The sequence below is a fragment of the Lepidochelys kempii genome, chromosome 23, assembly GCF_965140285.1.
Source record: "Lepidochelys kempii isolate rLepKem1 chromosome 23, rLepKem1.hap1, whole genome shotgun sequence".
Taxonomy (NCBI): Eukaryota; Metazoa; Chordata; order Testudines; family Cheloniidae; genus Lepidochelys; species Lepidochelys kempii.
In genome coordinates, this window is record NC_136402.1 from 15306545 (window position 1) to 15321920 (window position 15376).

At 55.5% G+C, this 15376-nt stretch overlaps 2 protein-coding genes across 4 annotated transcripts; one reads left to right on the forward strand and one right to left on the reverse strand.

Annotated features, from left to right (window-relative positions):
* Window positions 1-1144: 1144 nt before the first annotated feature.
* On the reverse strand, window positions 1145-6768 carry SYNGR4 (synaptogyrin 4). The gene is made up of 4 exons (XM_073322159.1): window positions 6629-6768; window positions 4387-4624; window positions 3244-3380; window positions 1145-1636 (listed from the first exon to the last, which is right to left on the reverse strand). Exons 1-4 carry the CDS (start codon window positions 6722-6724, stop codon window positions 1403-1405), a joined length of 705 nt encoding a protein of 234 aa, XP_073178260.1. The 5' UTR covers window positions 6725-6768; the 3' UTR covers window positions 1145-1402.
* Window positions 6769-8990: 2222 nt separating this feature from the next.
* Window positions 8991-14725, forward strand: TMEM143 (transmembrane protein 143). Of its 3 annotated transcripts, none has more exons than XM_073322059.2 (8): window positions 8991-10266; window positions 10911-11106; window positions 11513-11620; window positions 12093-12287; window positions 12770-12903; window positions 13318-13597; window positions 14111-14300; window positions 14540-14725. In XM_073322059.2, the coding sequence occupies exons 1-8, from the start codon at window positions 10160-10162 to the stop codon at window positions 14698-14700; spliced, it is 1371 nt and encodes a 456-aa protein (XP_073178160.1). In that variant the 5' UTR covers window positions 8991-10159; the 3' UTR covers window positions 14701-14725. The 3 variants fall into 3 exon arrangements, with proteins under 3 accessions (XP_073178160.1, XP_073178161.1, XP_073178162.1); XM_073322060.2 differs by having other exon boundaries at window positions 8991-10230; XM_073322061.2 differs by having other exon boundaries at window positions 8991-9170.
* Window positions 14726-15376: the final 651 nt, after the last annotated feature.

Here is a 15376-nt window from a genome sequence, read left to right on the forward strand (position 1 = left end):
GGTATAACTGGTTTCAAAAAATAATTTTATAAGTTCATGGAGGATAGGTCCATCACTGGCTTTTAGCCAAGATGATCAGGGATGCAACATTATGTTTCAGGTGACCTGAAAGCTCTGACTTCCAGAACGTGGGATGAGAAGACAGGCCTGCATCTCTCCAAAATTGTCCTGTGCTGTAAGTTCACCCTGAAGCTCTGATACTGGCCAATGTCAGAGACAAGATACTGGGCTAGATGGACCATTGGTCTGACCCACTATGGCAGTTCTTATGGATATGCTGCTGCAGTGCCTCAGGGGAATTGTAGTTTGGGTGCCTCAATATTTCCAGTCTCCTCCATGGCCTGGGCTTCCCAGCTGAGTTTCATTTCCCATGATGCACCAGCTCCCTTCAGTGAGAGGGGAGACGGTCATGCACCATGGGAGATGGAATCCAACCAGGGAGCCTGTCTTATGGAGCAGAATGGCAACTAAACTACAAATTCAATGAGACACCGCAGCAGCATATTTGAACTGAAAGATTTCAAGTTTTGATTTATTTTTTCCTGCCAAAAAGTGGAAATTGTCTGTGGCAATAGAAACCATTTTCTGCCCAGCGGTAATTCTGAGTTCTTTGGGAATCACTTATTTCTGCTCAGCTCAAAGTAAGTCCTGTTCCAGGGGTTTCAAATAAACTTACAGCCCATGTGCCACATTCAGATGATGCAGAATCTCTGCTTTACCCATTTTTTTAAAAGTAAGGTTCAAGCCCTCCTGGTTGTGAAGAAAACCTTCCCCTGGGAACTGACGTTGAACCAAAGCAGCGCTGCCTGCTTGAGTCTGCAAGCAGCCTGAAACAACAGCTTGGAGATGCCTGAAGTCCTTGCTCCTGCATCTTGTTGACGTGTTGATTCAAATGCTGCATGGTTGTCAATGTAACTGTGTTGCTGCTGGTCCTTTTAGCAGAAGCAGCTGGTGCAGGGAAGGAAATGCAGCAGGAAGAACAGCAGAGCCACAAAGATAAGGAGGAGGGAGAGAAAGGAGGATGGGAGAAGGAAGAGCGCAAAAATACCACAGACCTCTAAGGAGTTGGGTATATCTTTCTCACTTTATTGTCACCAAATGTGACAAAGAACAGTAACTAATTTAGACACATTCTACCCTCGATCTTTGTGAACTTGCAGTTGGCATCAGCAGGGTGGCGGGGGAATGGAGCCCTATGTTTAGGGTCTTAACTATATGTGGAATTTGTCCCTTTGCATCCAATGAGTTTGACACCTGTGGTTGTTGACTTTCATCTCAACATTGTTTCTCTGTGTCTCAAGTCTCCTTCCCTTTTGCCTTATGATTTGAATTAAGCCACTCAGGTTCTGGTTGAGAAAGCAAAAGCCTCTCTTTATTTACTGCAGGGTGAAAAAATAGATCTCTAATTGTCATTCAGGAAAGTGAGCTGGTTTCCCTTGGGAGTCTGTGGAAAGGGGGCGGCGGAGCTACCGCTGCTGCCTTTGGTGGGGCTATGATACTCCATGCTCCTGGGGATGGAGGTGGTGGTGACAGAAGAGAGTGTGTTCAGGGCCACAGCGCCTTCGTCCAAGGACTGTTTGTAGGGAATGAGGGGCTCAGCCCACAGGCCCCTCAGGGCTTGGTAGCCCAGGTACACCTGCAAGGCAGAGATGTGGAGACCTGTCACACACGTCATTCTTAGTCCGAGCATCTCCATTTACTCTTAGGGAATGGCCTCACTGCAGAGCTAACTCAGGTTAGCTACACTCAAATTACAACTCAACTACCGGCTGTGTCCGCATTGGTGCATGTGTGGTGCTCGGACCTTGGGGGGCACATCTGGCGGTTCTGAGCACTGCAGTAAACTGAGCTGCTCTCTATTCTTTCCCAGGGAATTACAGGAGAACGTGTCTGTCCTTTTTGGGCACAAGGGAGGGACTGGGGGAAGGATTAGCAGCACTGGAGGAGAGCTAGCCTGCCTCTACGCTGGAAAAAGGTTGTGTTAGCAGCTGATGAGCTGTGCTTCCTACAGTTTTAGCCTATGCCCCCTCTCGGGCCAGGAGCACCACCCCACACTCAAGGGCTGTTGTGTGTATGGGACTCAAGTTAGGGGCAAAACTCAGATTAATTTTGCAGTGAAGACAGGCCCTCAGAATTACTTCCAGGGATAGTTCCCCAGATGGTGTAAATCCATATATCTCTCTTGACTTCACTGAAGTGACAACTGATTTACTCCAGCTGAGGATCTGGCCCTCAGTTTGTAAACTGGTCAGTTCAGCCCTTCCTGAGGAAGGCTCCCCCTTCTGGCATCAGAATCCCCCACTTCCCAATCTGGAATACTAGCTGAATCCTGAATCACTCAGTTCATTTGGTGCCTGCACGTGAGTGAGTGAGACAGGGAAGGTCCGTAACAGACCTTGTAAGAAGGCCCCTCCTGACAGCAAGTGACTAGGTCAGCAGCCTGTTGAGGAAAGTATGAGTCACCCATGAAGTGAGCTGTAGCTCACGAAAGCTTATGCTCTAATAAATTGGTTAGTCTCTAAGGTGCCACAAGTACTCCTTTTCTTTTTGCGAATACAGACTAACACGGCTGTTACTCTGAAACCATTTGCAGATGGTCTGTTAAGGGCTTGATCCCAAGAGGTGCTCAGCAGATGCTGCTCCCCTTAAAGACAAAGGCATCAGGCTTTCTTTTTGGCACCTCTCAGTGCAGGCGTGAAGAAGGGTGGACTGGCAAAATATGAAGGGGGTGGTGTCTTGGTATGAAATAAGCCAAGGATTCCTGTCATCAGGATGGGAAGTCACAGCTGTGGGTAAGACCTGTGTGGACTAGTGGAGTAAACATGGGTGCTGCCAGCAAAGGAGCCAGGCACACTTGGCTTCTTACCACAGCTGGCTCTGTGCCTCAGTTTCCCCATATACCTGCTTACCTCCAGAGTCTGTTAAAAGGGTTAATTGCATTGGAAATGTAAAGTGCTATACCCATGTTAAGTGATGAGAAGGAGGAGCCCCCTAATGCTGGAGGAAAGAAATAGACAGGGATCATAGTAGCACCCCACTTTCATTCTTAAGTTAGTGCTGTTTCCCAGAAAGAGCCAATTCTGTCTCAGTTAAGAGGGGAAATCTCCTTTCCTTCCTGCCCAGTAGTGAAACATTCCTTTTACAAGGCAGCACAGCAGGGGCTTTGCTATGATTGCTGGATCAACGGGGTGTATTCACTCTGGAAAGGACTGGAGTCAAGAAAGAGAAGTCAGAATTTCTTACCCAGCAGGGGATGGAGAAGAAAGCAAAGGCAATGCTGGCGCGGGCTGAGCTACTTCCCAGCAGGTAGTGGTGAGCAGACCTGTTCCATTGATTTGCCAGGAAACAGAAGCCAATGAACCATATGCACGACCAGATGACTGGAAAGACAGGGAGCGAGATTATGGGCAATGCAAACAGGTGTGTTGGGGAGTTGCGGTGAGGTAGGAATGGAGCTGTCAAAGGTTCATGCAAAAGCTCAGGGTGAGTGTTCCCCTTCCCATTTATCTGAGGCAAACCTCCACACATGACTGAGATAAAGGGGCTGCATTTCAAAGAATAAAGCAGCTGAAAAATATAATAAAGTGCTCCTCGGTGGTTATTGTACTAACCAAATCAATGGGAAACTCAATGACATCTACTGTTCCAGGGGATAAGCTGCCTGAGGGACCGGGGGGAATTTTTATCTCTGATGAACGTCACTGGAAAATTGGTGGGTGTATTAAAGAGGTGTTTTGCCTTCTTCTTAGACATTAGAAGGAGACAGAATACCAGGCTAGATGGATCACTGGACTCCCCTGCAGTGGGATTCAGGAGACCTGGGTTCAATTCCTGCTTCAGCTATGGGTAAATCACTTCACTGCCCCAGTTTCCCCATCTGTAAAATGTAGATGATGATATTTACCTCCCTTTGTAAAGCGCTTTGAGGTCTACTGATGAAAAGAACTAGCTAGGGACTATTGGTGTGATCCAGTGCAGCAGGCAGACTGTGGGCAGATGCAGCAGACTAGACGGATTGTTAGCCTGATCAGGTGAGCCAGGTATACCGCACCTCTGCTCAGACATGGTGGCAGGGGTATTTGCCTTAAACGGGCTACTTTTCTGATTGAAAATGTCTGCGGAGAGGATACCATGCTTAATAGACAGTTGATCTGATGTGGTACTGGCAGAGGGTGAAGACAGACCAATGGGTCTGATCCAGTCCAGCTGGGAAATGAGACAGCAGCCAAGATGTCTCGATGCCAAGATTTTTAGCCCTTTGGCTCTGGCCAAAGTGGAAAGGGTTGAAAGTGCGTGAGTGAAGAGGGGCTTGCTGCTGTGCTATGCTGAGCTGTTGGTGACCAACCCCATGGAGGGACATTTGGATCTGGGGGAGTAATCACTTACTGGAGAAAGTCAGGTCCAGACTCAGGATGACAGATTTGACCTTGTGGCTAATGATAATGTTGTGGTAAGCGTCAAAGGCCAGGAAGAGGAAGGACTGCAGGAAGGCCAGGACCCCAGCTGTGATGGCATAGCTGCAGGCCACCCCATTGTCATTCAGCACGCAGCGCAGCTGGGATGAAGCTGTCAAGTTCTGGTAGCCGTCGGTCACCAGGGAGGCAAATATGATCAGCGAGAAGAGCTGGCGTGGCAAAAAGGGAAAGAGTTAACCACATGTAGACAGACACTGCTGGGATTGTGTAGGGCTGGGGCAACTTGTGGGTAATATGATTGTCCCGCCAGCTCCTCTTTTAGATTGTAAGATCTTTGAGGCAGGGACTGTCTCTATTTGTTCAGAACCCAGCACAATGAGTCCCCAATCCCGAACTGTATGATTCTGTAACATACACGATCAATAAAATGAAGTGGTGAGCAGTCAAGCACTCTGGAGCAAGCATTGTCTGTTTGTCCTGTGTTTGTACAGCACCTAGTGCCAGAGGGGTCCTGGTCTGTGACTGGGACTCCTGGGCACCACCACAATAAAAATAATAAAGAGGAACAAAAATGATCAAAGATTTAGGAAACCTGACCTAGGAGGAAAGGTTAAAAAACTAGGCATGTTTAATCTAGAGAAAAGAAGCCTGAGGGGGAACTTGAGAACAGCCTGTAAATACGTTAATGGCTGTTATAAAGAGGGCTGTGATCAGTTGTTCTCTGTGTCTACTGAAGGTAGGAAAGAAGTAATCGGCTTAATCTGCAGCAAGGGAGATTTAGGTTAGATATTAGGAAAAATGTTCTAACTCTAAGGGAAGTTAAGCTGTGGAATTGGTTTCCAAAGGAGGCTGTGGGATCCCCGTCATTACAGGTTTTTAAGAACAGATTATAGACTCATAGACTATAAAGCCAGAAGGGTCCATCATAATAATCTAGATTGGACAAACACCTGTCAGGGATGGTCTAGGTTTACTTGGTCCTGCCTCAGTGCAGGGGGCTGGACTAGGTGACCTCTCGAGGTCCCTTTCAGACCTGCATTTCTATGATTCCATGCCTCCAATATACTTCAACAGTTGCTGAGGTTGCTCAGCGCCTCGCAGCACTGGGCTCTGATAAAATATTATTTATCAGCTTGGGCAGAGAAATCCTTGGACACCGTTTCTGTTTGTAGCTCAGGAGTTGTTGGGGGTGCCTGAACTCTGGCCTCCCACTCTGCTGTAGCAAAAAAGAAGAGGCTTTGCTCTCATGAGAGGATGCTCTTGGGGTTAGGGAAACAGACTATGACTCAGGAGATCTGAGTTCAAGTCTAGGCTCTATGTGTCCTCATACCTGTGTCACACTCTGAAATGGGGGCTATAGTCCTGCCTGTCTGTTTAAAGCAGTCCCTACTCCAAAAAGCTTATAATGTGTTCTGGGACCTTGAGTGTTCATTATATTGTGATATAATGAACACTGATAATAATGATTGCAGGACCTGAGCACTTGTCAGAATACTTGCATCCCAGGCACCAAGCAAAAATTAATGTGATTGGAGGAATCAATTGCTAGCCAATGAACAGTGAAAGAAAGTGATAAGCAGCTCCTAGCTAGTACTTTTCATCAACCAATATCAAAGCACTTTGCAAAGGAAGTCAGTATTATTATCTCCATTTCACAGATGGGGAAACTGAGGCATGGAGTGGGGGACAGGGTCACCCAGTAGGCCAGTGGCAGAGGTAGGAATAGAACCCAGGACACCTGAGATCCAGTCCAGTAGGACCACCCCTTTTACGTAGACAGATGGGCTGGCCTGGCTTGGCTTGGTTGAAATATGAAGAGATTGGGTGTCTTGCCCAAAGCTTGAGTGAACTCTGAGGTTTGAAAACGTTTAGTACTTTGGGGTGTTTTATATTTTCAAATGCTCTGGTTTCACACAGAATTGGAAACACCATGAGGGGGGGATGTAGGTAGGGGTGTGTTGTGTCCATCCATCTGCCCTGGGAATGGAGGACTTCAGTTTGCAAGTTCTCTAGGACTCTTTATCTGAGTTTTTACAGCACCAAGCACAATGGGACCAAATCCTCCTTGGGGCCTTTTGACTACTACTATCATATACATGTTCATAATTAATTATTAGGGCACATTTTGTCAAGGTTTAAGCCAGTGTTGGTTGTGAGACTAAATCTCCAACCCCAGGGCTTGGAGGTGGGCTTTTTCTCTTGGTTTCTCTCACCCCAGCTAGGATCCTAGCAATGGTTTGAGGTTGCCTCAGGAACTGGACCACGTTGTTCTCTGAGAGCTCCTGCAGACTCGAGCTCACCCTCCTCATCCTGCTGTCTTCTCACCTGCCTTGGGGTGAAGATGGATCTCCAGGGTGCTAGAGGGAGGCAAGGAAACAGACAAGAGATTAGAAATGGTGATGGACAGCAAGGAGAGGTGTCTAGTGTTTCCATTGCTGGGTGATCTTTAGTTCCCTCAGTCACACAGGAAAAAGGGCCAACAGCTGAACCCTAATAATGCTCCCACATCGTATTTTCAGTGGGATGCCCCTAATTTACTGCCACGGAATTCATGTAAGCCTGGCTCTCCCCTCTCCTACTTCTGGCTAACCCTGCCTGGCTGCAGGGGATTTGGCAGGAGGCATTCCAGAGTACTTGTATGACATTCACTTTACCCTCTAAGCTGCCCCCGCCCCCCGGCCAGGTATCTGTGAGTCAGAGGGGAAGGATTTGACCCTGGTTCTGCCCTTTGACCCCTGGCAGCCAGGTAACTGTGGTTGTGGCGGGGCTCATGGACACTGGCTCTGTGCTGACCCATCCCACTATCCCAGAGCATGCCAGAGTTTGCCTGAACTGGGGTTGCCAAGACCCCAGTTCTGCTGTCTGATCCTCCCCAGCCAGGGACCTCCTCCAAGGTGAGTATCCAGGAATATGGCAGGGCTGACACCATGCGGACTCCCTCAGATTCCTGCTGTTCCGAACCAGGGTGAGGATGGGGTTAGCGTGACCCTCTGATGGGAATAATCCTGGCTTTTCCCTCCGGCCTCTCACATTGCCAATGTTCCTGACAGCTGCAGGCTTGGCATGACCCTATCTTTGCCATCTGAGCCCCCCTACCCTGCTGCACCTAGACAAGCTAGGGTTGGTGTGATCCCCACCTGTCCTTTGACCCCAATGACCTCATCATTGCTGACTGGGACTGCAATGGCATCACCCCAGCTGTGCCCTCTGACCTGTGCCTGACTGCACCAGGGTTAGCATGATCCCCGCATTGCCCACTACCATCCTTCATCTTTTTTGCTGCTATGAGGGGGGTGAGACCCCAGCCCTGCTTCTGACCCTTTAACTTCTAGGCTCTTCCTGATCATGGTGGGGTTGGTGTAACCCTGGCTCTGCTCTCTGACCCATCCCTGGCTGCTGTGGGGTTAGCGTGTCTCTGGCAGAGGCAGGATTGGTGTGATCCCAGTTGTGCCCCCATCACATCCTGCTCTCCCTCACAAACAGGTGCACCATCTGATGCAAGGGGGTTGCCATCACCCCAGCATCCATCATATCACAACCCAAATCTCTGACAGTGGCAGTGCTGGCATGATGCCAGCCCTGCTTCCTTTGCTGCTAGAGGGGTTGGCATGACCCCAGCTTTGCCCCCTATCACCCTCAGCTGTCTCTGCTATTCGGGGAGTTGGCATGACCCTGACTGTGCTGCCCTCAACTCTCTCTGACATTGGGAGGTTGGCCAGCTGTGCCCCCCTCAGCTCTCTCTGACATTGAGAGGTTGGCATGATCCCAGCTGTGCCCTTTCCAGCTCTGATACTGAGGGATTGGCATGACCCTAACTGTAGCCCCATGAGCTGTCTCTGACATAGGGGGGTTGGGTTGGCATGACCACGGCTGTGCCCCCCTCAGCTCTCTCCAATGTTGGGGGGCTGAAATGACCCTGGTTGTACCCCCCTCAGCTCTCTCTGACATTGGGGGGTTGGCGTGACCCTGACTATACCCCCCTAAGCTCTCTCTGACATTGGGGGGTTGGGTTGGTGTGACTCCTGCTGTTGCCCCCTCAGCTCTCTCCAACACTGGGGGAGTGGAATGACCCTGGCTGTACCCTCCTCAGCTCTCTCTGACATTGGGGGGTTGGTGTGACCCCAGCTGTTGCCCCCTCAGCTCTCTCTGACACTGGGGGGTTGGCATGACCACAGTTGTGGCTTCTCTATGGGGCCCGGTACTGGGGAGGTTCATGGCAGGTTGTGGGGGGGCTCTCACCTCAGAGACCCAGCTCCCTGCTCACCTGTCCCTATCCCCCCTCAGAGTCTCGCCTCAATCCCCTTTTCCCGCCTTTTCCTTTCAGGCGCATCCTCCCTCTCCCCCCATTCTCGATGGGAGGGGGAAGGGGAGAGAAAGGGAGGGCTCGACGCCTCATTGGCTAGACCATGGCCACGCCCCGATTTCGAACTCCGCAGGCGGCGGTTGGAAACGCCCGTTACAGTGGGGTGGGCCGGGGCAGGGGCAGGAGCAGGAGCAGGAGCGCGAGCGCGAGGGCGCGGGCGCGCGCCGGGTTTTCGAATCAGTCGCGCGGGCTTTCCGGGAAAGGGGATGGCAGGGGAGTGAGGGCAGCCGACCGAGATTGGTGGTGCGCACGCGCAGCCTGGGAGGCAGGCAGGAAGGCACGCATGCGCGCCGTGGAGAGGCACGGGCGGGGCAGAGGGAAGGGGAGAGAGCGAGCGAGGAGGTCCTGCTGCGCATGCGCAGACTCTCAATGTCAACACCGCTTTGCCCAAGGTTAGGGGGCTGCTGCTGGTGCCTGGGGATTTCTTCCTGCTCTGCACGTTGTTAACCAGCCCTCAGGGGCCTGGCTGGGTCGCGGTCCGTGGGCGGAGGGAGCATGTGGCTGGGGGGAGGGAGTTAGCGGCCCCCCTGCAGTGGGTGGTGCCAGGTGACCTTTGACCTCTGTGACTGCTCCCTGCCGGCCTGGTGACCTCTGACCTGGTCAAGCCGGGTGCACAGATTGACCTTTGAACCCTGCGCGGCGGCCAAGACTCCCTCGGTGCTGCCACCCCGCAACCGGCGACCTTTGAACCCTGCGCGGCGGCCAAGACTCCCTCGGTGCTGCCACCCCGCAACCGGCGACCTTTGAACCCTGCGCGGCGGCCAAGACTCCCTCGGTGCTGCCACCCCGCAACCGGCGACCTTTGAACCCTGCGCGGCGGCCAAGACTCCCTCGGTGCTGCCACCCCGCAACCGGCGACCTTTGAACCCTGCGCGGCGGCCAAGACTCCCTCGGTGCTGCCACCCCGCAACCGGCGACCTTTGAACCCTGCGCGGCGGCCAAGACTCCCTCGGTGCTGCCACCCCGCAACCGGCGACCTTTGAACCCTGCGCGGCGGCCAAGACTCCCTCGGTGCTGCCACCCCGCAACCGGCGACCTTTGAACCCTGCGCGGCGGCCAAGACTCCCTCGGTGCTGCCACCCCGCAACCGGCGACCTTTGAACCCTGCGCGGCGGCCAAGACTCCCTCGGTGCTGCCACCCCGCAACCGGCGACCTTTGAACCCTGCGCGGCGGCCAAGACTCCCTCGGTGCTGCCACCCCGCAACCGGCGACCTTTGAACCCTGCACCCACGGCTGGCGATCTTTGAACCTTGCACAGCAGCCAAGTCAACTTTGCTACTCCTGCCCTGGGGCGGGCGACCTTTGAACTCTCCAGGGGTTACCTCCCCCACCCCAGATTCTGCAGCCCCGCCTGCTTCTCTGCTCGGACAGTGGGTTTAAATGGTGCCATGGAAGAATCTGAAGAGTCTCCCAAGACCTGACTCCTGGGAACGGACGCAACAGAGAAACAGGCTCGCACTGGCCAGGGATATGGCTGCTGGGCGGCGGTGGGTGGTTTGGGAATGGGGCATGGGGCCTTTCCCCTCTAGGGGGCACCAGCTCCTTTCTGGTCCCAGAGCGGAGGACTGGCCAGCTCAGTGGGGCAGGGAATGCGACACAGGGCCTTTCCTTTCCAGGGAGTGCTGGCTCTCATCTGGCCCTAGGGCGGGAGACTGGCTGGTTCATGGGGGGCAGAGAATGGGACATGGGGCCTGCCTCTTCCATGGGGGTGCTGATTCCCCTCTCTCAGAAACCGAGTGCTAAAAGTTATTCTCATCTGACCTCTGCTTGCTGGGCCCATGTGTGAACTGAGTGGCTGGGTCTCAGCCCGGTTCCTGGGCGAGGGGTCCCTGAATAAACAGCCCCCATGCCCAACCCCAGAGAGGCTGTATATCACCACCAAGCAAGAGGTTGCTGTATAAACAGCTGCTGTGCCCCACCCCAGAGGGGCCGCATCTCAGCGCTGGGCAAGGTGGTACCCGTACAAACAGCCCCTGTGCCTGCATCTCAGTGCCTGGCAAGGGATCCCTGTATAAATGGACCCCATGACCGGCAGTTTGACTGAGGACTGAGCTGGCCACGGAGCTGGAGCTGCTCACTGCAGGGCTATGGCGCTTGTGTTCTGTTGGGCTGATGCCTCCCTCTCTTGCAGGATGCTGGGTGTGGCCTGGGCCGCCTTGGGGACAGGGGCGCTGGGGCTACCCTGCCGCAGTACGGCCTCCCTCGCCTCCCGGATGGCAGCGTACCGGAGGATGTGGAAGCCTGTGGAGCCCCAGGGGTGGGCTGAGCAGTACAGGGAGCGGTTCATCCCCTTCTCTAAGGGGCAGCTGGTCAGCAGCCTTCTCAAGGTACAGGGTGCTCCCTGGGGGGGCCACAAATCAAAGCAGGGCCAGGCTGGGGCAGCACGCAGAGGGGAGACCGTTGGGAAACACCTGGCGAGAGCAGGGTGGGTGACTTGGTACAGGGCAATCCCCTCTGAGTCAGAGCCGATCTCACCCCAGAGGGGTCGCATCTCAAGGTGGGGGCAAGGGGGCCCTGTATAATGTCCCGCCCCAGAGGCGGTCGCAGCTCAGTGTCGGGCAAGGGGGCTCTATATAAACAGCCATAATGCTCCACTCCAGAGGCGCCTGCCTCTCAATTAGGCGGTTGGAGCAGCACAGGAAATGGCTCTCACACACAGCACAGGATATGCCTCTGAGACCCAGGGATGCCAGTTCCTGGTGAATCCACACTTGGCGCTAACTGTCCCTCCAGGAGTTCCACTCTTCCAGTGACGCCGAGCGCGCCTCCTTCTTGGCCTTCGTGGCACGGGTGGACTCTTCCCTCCTGCATCACTACCATTCCCTCCTGAGGCACTTGCAGGTAAGGTGTCAGCTGCACGGTGTCCCCTTTGGAAATAGCTAAGCCAGGCTGAGGTTCGGATGGGAGCCGGTGAAAGAAAACACGGTGGGTAGGGGACGCTCTCCACTGACAGTCAGCGCTGGCCCCAGGGCAGCCCTAGGAGGGTCTGTGCTGCTGGGAGCAGGGCAGGGGCTCAATAGGGGGGCTCACTTGTGGATTTTCTCTATAAACAGTCTCTTTGGTCCACCCCAGAGGCAGCCGCATCTCAGCGCTGGGTGAGGGATTGCTGTATAAGCAGACCCCGCTCCCCACCCCAGAGTCGGCTGCATCTCAGCACTGGGTGAGAGTCCATGTATAAACAGCTGCAGCGCTTGACCCTAGGATTGGCAGCATCTCAGTGTGGAGTGAACAGATCCCTTCTCAGACATGGTGCTGTGGGATCCTTGGGGCTGGGTGTCCCATACAGACGTACCTTCCTGCTTCCCCTCCACAGGCTCTCTACGACCCCATTAACCCCGACCGGGACACCCTGCCAGAGTTGGCTCTGAGTGACACCGAGCGCCTGGCTAAGGAGCGGCAGGTCCTGGCTGAGTTGGAACCGGTGCTGGATCAGGCCAACTTCAACAGTCTGTCGGAGGATGTCCTGGCCTACGCCCTCATCGTGCATCACCCTCAGGATGATGTCCAGGTGTGGCCACCTCTGGGGAGGGGAGCGGCCCATCCGGCACTGCCCCAGTGTAACGCTTCGGAAAAACTAATTCCTCTCTGCCCCAATCCCGTGCCCTGCTACTGAGCCAGCAGGCCTCTTGCCCCCTGCAACTGCCTCTCCCTTGGTTACCACTTTGGGACAGACCCTCCTGCGTGCCTATAATCCCATCAGGTATACGGGATTTCCCTTCTCTCCCTGAGCTGTGCAATGAAAAAACCCTATTCCCCACCCCAGAGGCAGCTGCATCTCAACGACAGGCCAGGGGTCCCTGTATAAACAGCCCCCATGCACCACCCCAGAGGAGCCACGTCTCCACGCCTGGCAAAGGATCCCCATATAACCAGCTCTTGTGGCCCTCCCCAGAAGTGGCCGCATTCGAGGGCCGGTTGTATTGGGAGGACCCAGGCTTAGCAACCCATCCCGTTGTGTGTTGTGGCTATATGTTCCCCTTTGTTCCCCAGGTTTCAGTGAACTTGGATCAATACGAGTACATCCGGTTCTGGGCCCTCGGCCAGCGTGTTGGAGTCCTCCCGATTAAATCCACGCTGGGGCCCCGGAAGGGGCTGTTCAGCACGGCCCGGACCCCCGCGGAAAGGCAAGGACACCCCCTCTTCTTACCCTCCAGCCAGGATCTCTAGGAGCAGAATGGCTTGGGGGCGCTGTGCTGTGGGAATGGGGCAGGGGACTCAATACGGGGCACTCTCCCCTGACAGTCAGCATTCGTGCCAAAGCCCCAGGACGGTGCTAGGGAGCACTGTGCTGCTAGGGCCTCAGTAGGGGGTGCTCTCCCCTCACAGTCAAAGTTGACCCCAGTGCCCCAGGAGTGAAGTGGGGGGCTCAGTAGGGGGCACTCTCCTCCAGCAATCAGTGCTGGCCCCAGGGGTCCATCCAGGCTCTTGACCTCCCTTCCCTGCCCCTGTCAGTCGTGGCCTGAACCATGATCTCGGGGGCTGCACCCGCAGTGCCTGGCCCTAGATCCCACCCCGCTGACGGTGTTACCCACCCCCAGGCATTATTTCAAGCGGGTGCTGGTGGCGGCCCGGCCCAGGAACGCCCACCTGGTGCTGAAGTGCTTCAAGGACATCCCCTTGGAGGCGCTGGAGCAGCTGCTGCCAGGCGTGAGAATCCGCACGTCCATCTTCTACAAGACGCTGCTGAACGTCACGCTGGTGGTGAGCGGGCTGGTCCTCTTCGTTAATGTTGGCATGGTGGTGCTGTCCGACCTCAAGATCGGCACCAGCTTCCTGCTGCTCTGCTTCGCCGCCTTCATGTCCTTCCGCGCCTGGAAGGTATGTGCCTCTGGTGAGGTCGGTGCCGCTGAGACCCCTGGGAGGGAGGTTGGGGCCCCCGTCACGCCGGGCGCTGCGCAGACCCCCCCCTTCCGGCCAAGATTGGGGGCCCCTATCGTGCCATGCGGACCCCATTGTGCTGCGTCCTGTGTATTCTCATAGAAATAGGTCCTGCACCAAAGAGCTCACAATTTAATTAGACAAGGGAGAGGGGAAACTGAGGCACAGATTGACTAATTGAGTTGACAGCGTCCCACAGCAGGTCAGGGGTAGAGCTGGGAAGAGCACCCAGGGCTCCAGTGCCGTACCCATGAGACCACATGGCCTGAAGGCTCCCCTCAGCATCTGAATGGAACCACCAAGTTGCCAGGCCTTGGTGCTGCAGCTACTCTCCTCCCAGAGCTAGGAGATCGAACCCAGGAGTCTGGGCTCCCCGCTGTAACCACTAGACCCCCCTCCCCTCCCGAGCAGGGGGTAGGACCCAGGCATCCTGACCCTGTGCTCCCCGCTCAGGTGTTCAGGCAACGGCGGAACATCCACTCCCTGGAGCTGGCGCACATGCTGTATTACCGCAGCACCTCCAACAACTCGGAGCTGCTGGGGGCGCTGGTGCTGCGGGCCCAGGAGGAGCATGCCAAGGAGCTGATCCTGGCACACAGCTTCCTGCGCCGGCAGCCAGCCCGGCCCCCGCACGGCCTCGCAGGTAGGGACCAGGGAGGCAGGGCTGAGAGATGGGGTCTCCCCAGCAGGGGGGCGCTCTCACTCAGGAGGGCAGGGCTGAGAGGGAGTGTCTCCCCATCAGGTTGGAGGGACCCCAGGGCTGAGAGTGTGTGTGGGTCTCCCCAGCAGGGGGCGCTCTCATGCGGGGGCAGAGCTGATTGGGGGGGGTTCCCCAGCAGGGGGCGCTCTCCCCAGGATGACCCAGGTCTCCTCTCTCCCCAGACCCTGAGACCGTGGCTGGCCTTCAGGAGCACGTCCAATCATGGCTGCGGCTCCACTCGGGCCTGGAAGTCTCCTTCTGTGCCGACCGCGCCTGCCGGCACCTGCTCAGCCTAGAGGGGGGGCACCGGGCCGATCCTGCCATGGCCCCTGGGTCCCACTGATGCCCCATGGCCGTTTGCAGCGTGGGCACCCCCGATCCCTCCTCCCGGCTGTGCAGGGACAGCACTGGAGGGGAGGCCCCTATGGAGCATGCAACACTCAGGAAGGGGAGGAGAACTGAGCGCCCCTCTTCCCCCCCATGCACACACACTCTGAGCATGTTCCTGGTGCCTTCTGGGAGTCCTGCCAACTCCCATGCTTGGCATGGCCCTGCTGTTACCCAGCTACTGCCAGGGCTGGATTGCTGGGTCGTTAACCCCCTCTGGGCTGCCTGGTGCCCGAGGGGTTCTGTTGGCCACCGTTCAAGAAGGATGCGTGGACGTTGGCAGGGGAGCGTCGGCTCATTGACACCAATGAGTCAAAGGCTATTCAGCCGGGAGGGCTCTGTCACCATTACAGCCCCTCCCCCCATCTCCCACAAGGGATTTGGACCCTGGATTTCTCTTCTCTTTGGCAGAAAGAGAGTGCCCAAAGCCCACCCGGCCAAACCCTCCCTGCTGTGCCCGGACCCCAGCATTGGCTGCCCATGGCGCATGGATTTGCACCTAGCGCCTCTCTGGGAGCGTGTCCACACTGCTGTGTGAGGAGCGGGATTGGCCCACCCGACCCGAGCCAGTGCAGAATTCAGGCCATGAAGGGCATGCAGAATTCAGACCGTGATTTCCGACGGGCCGGCCG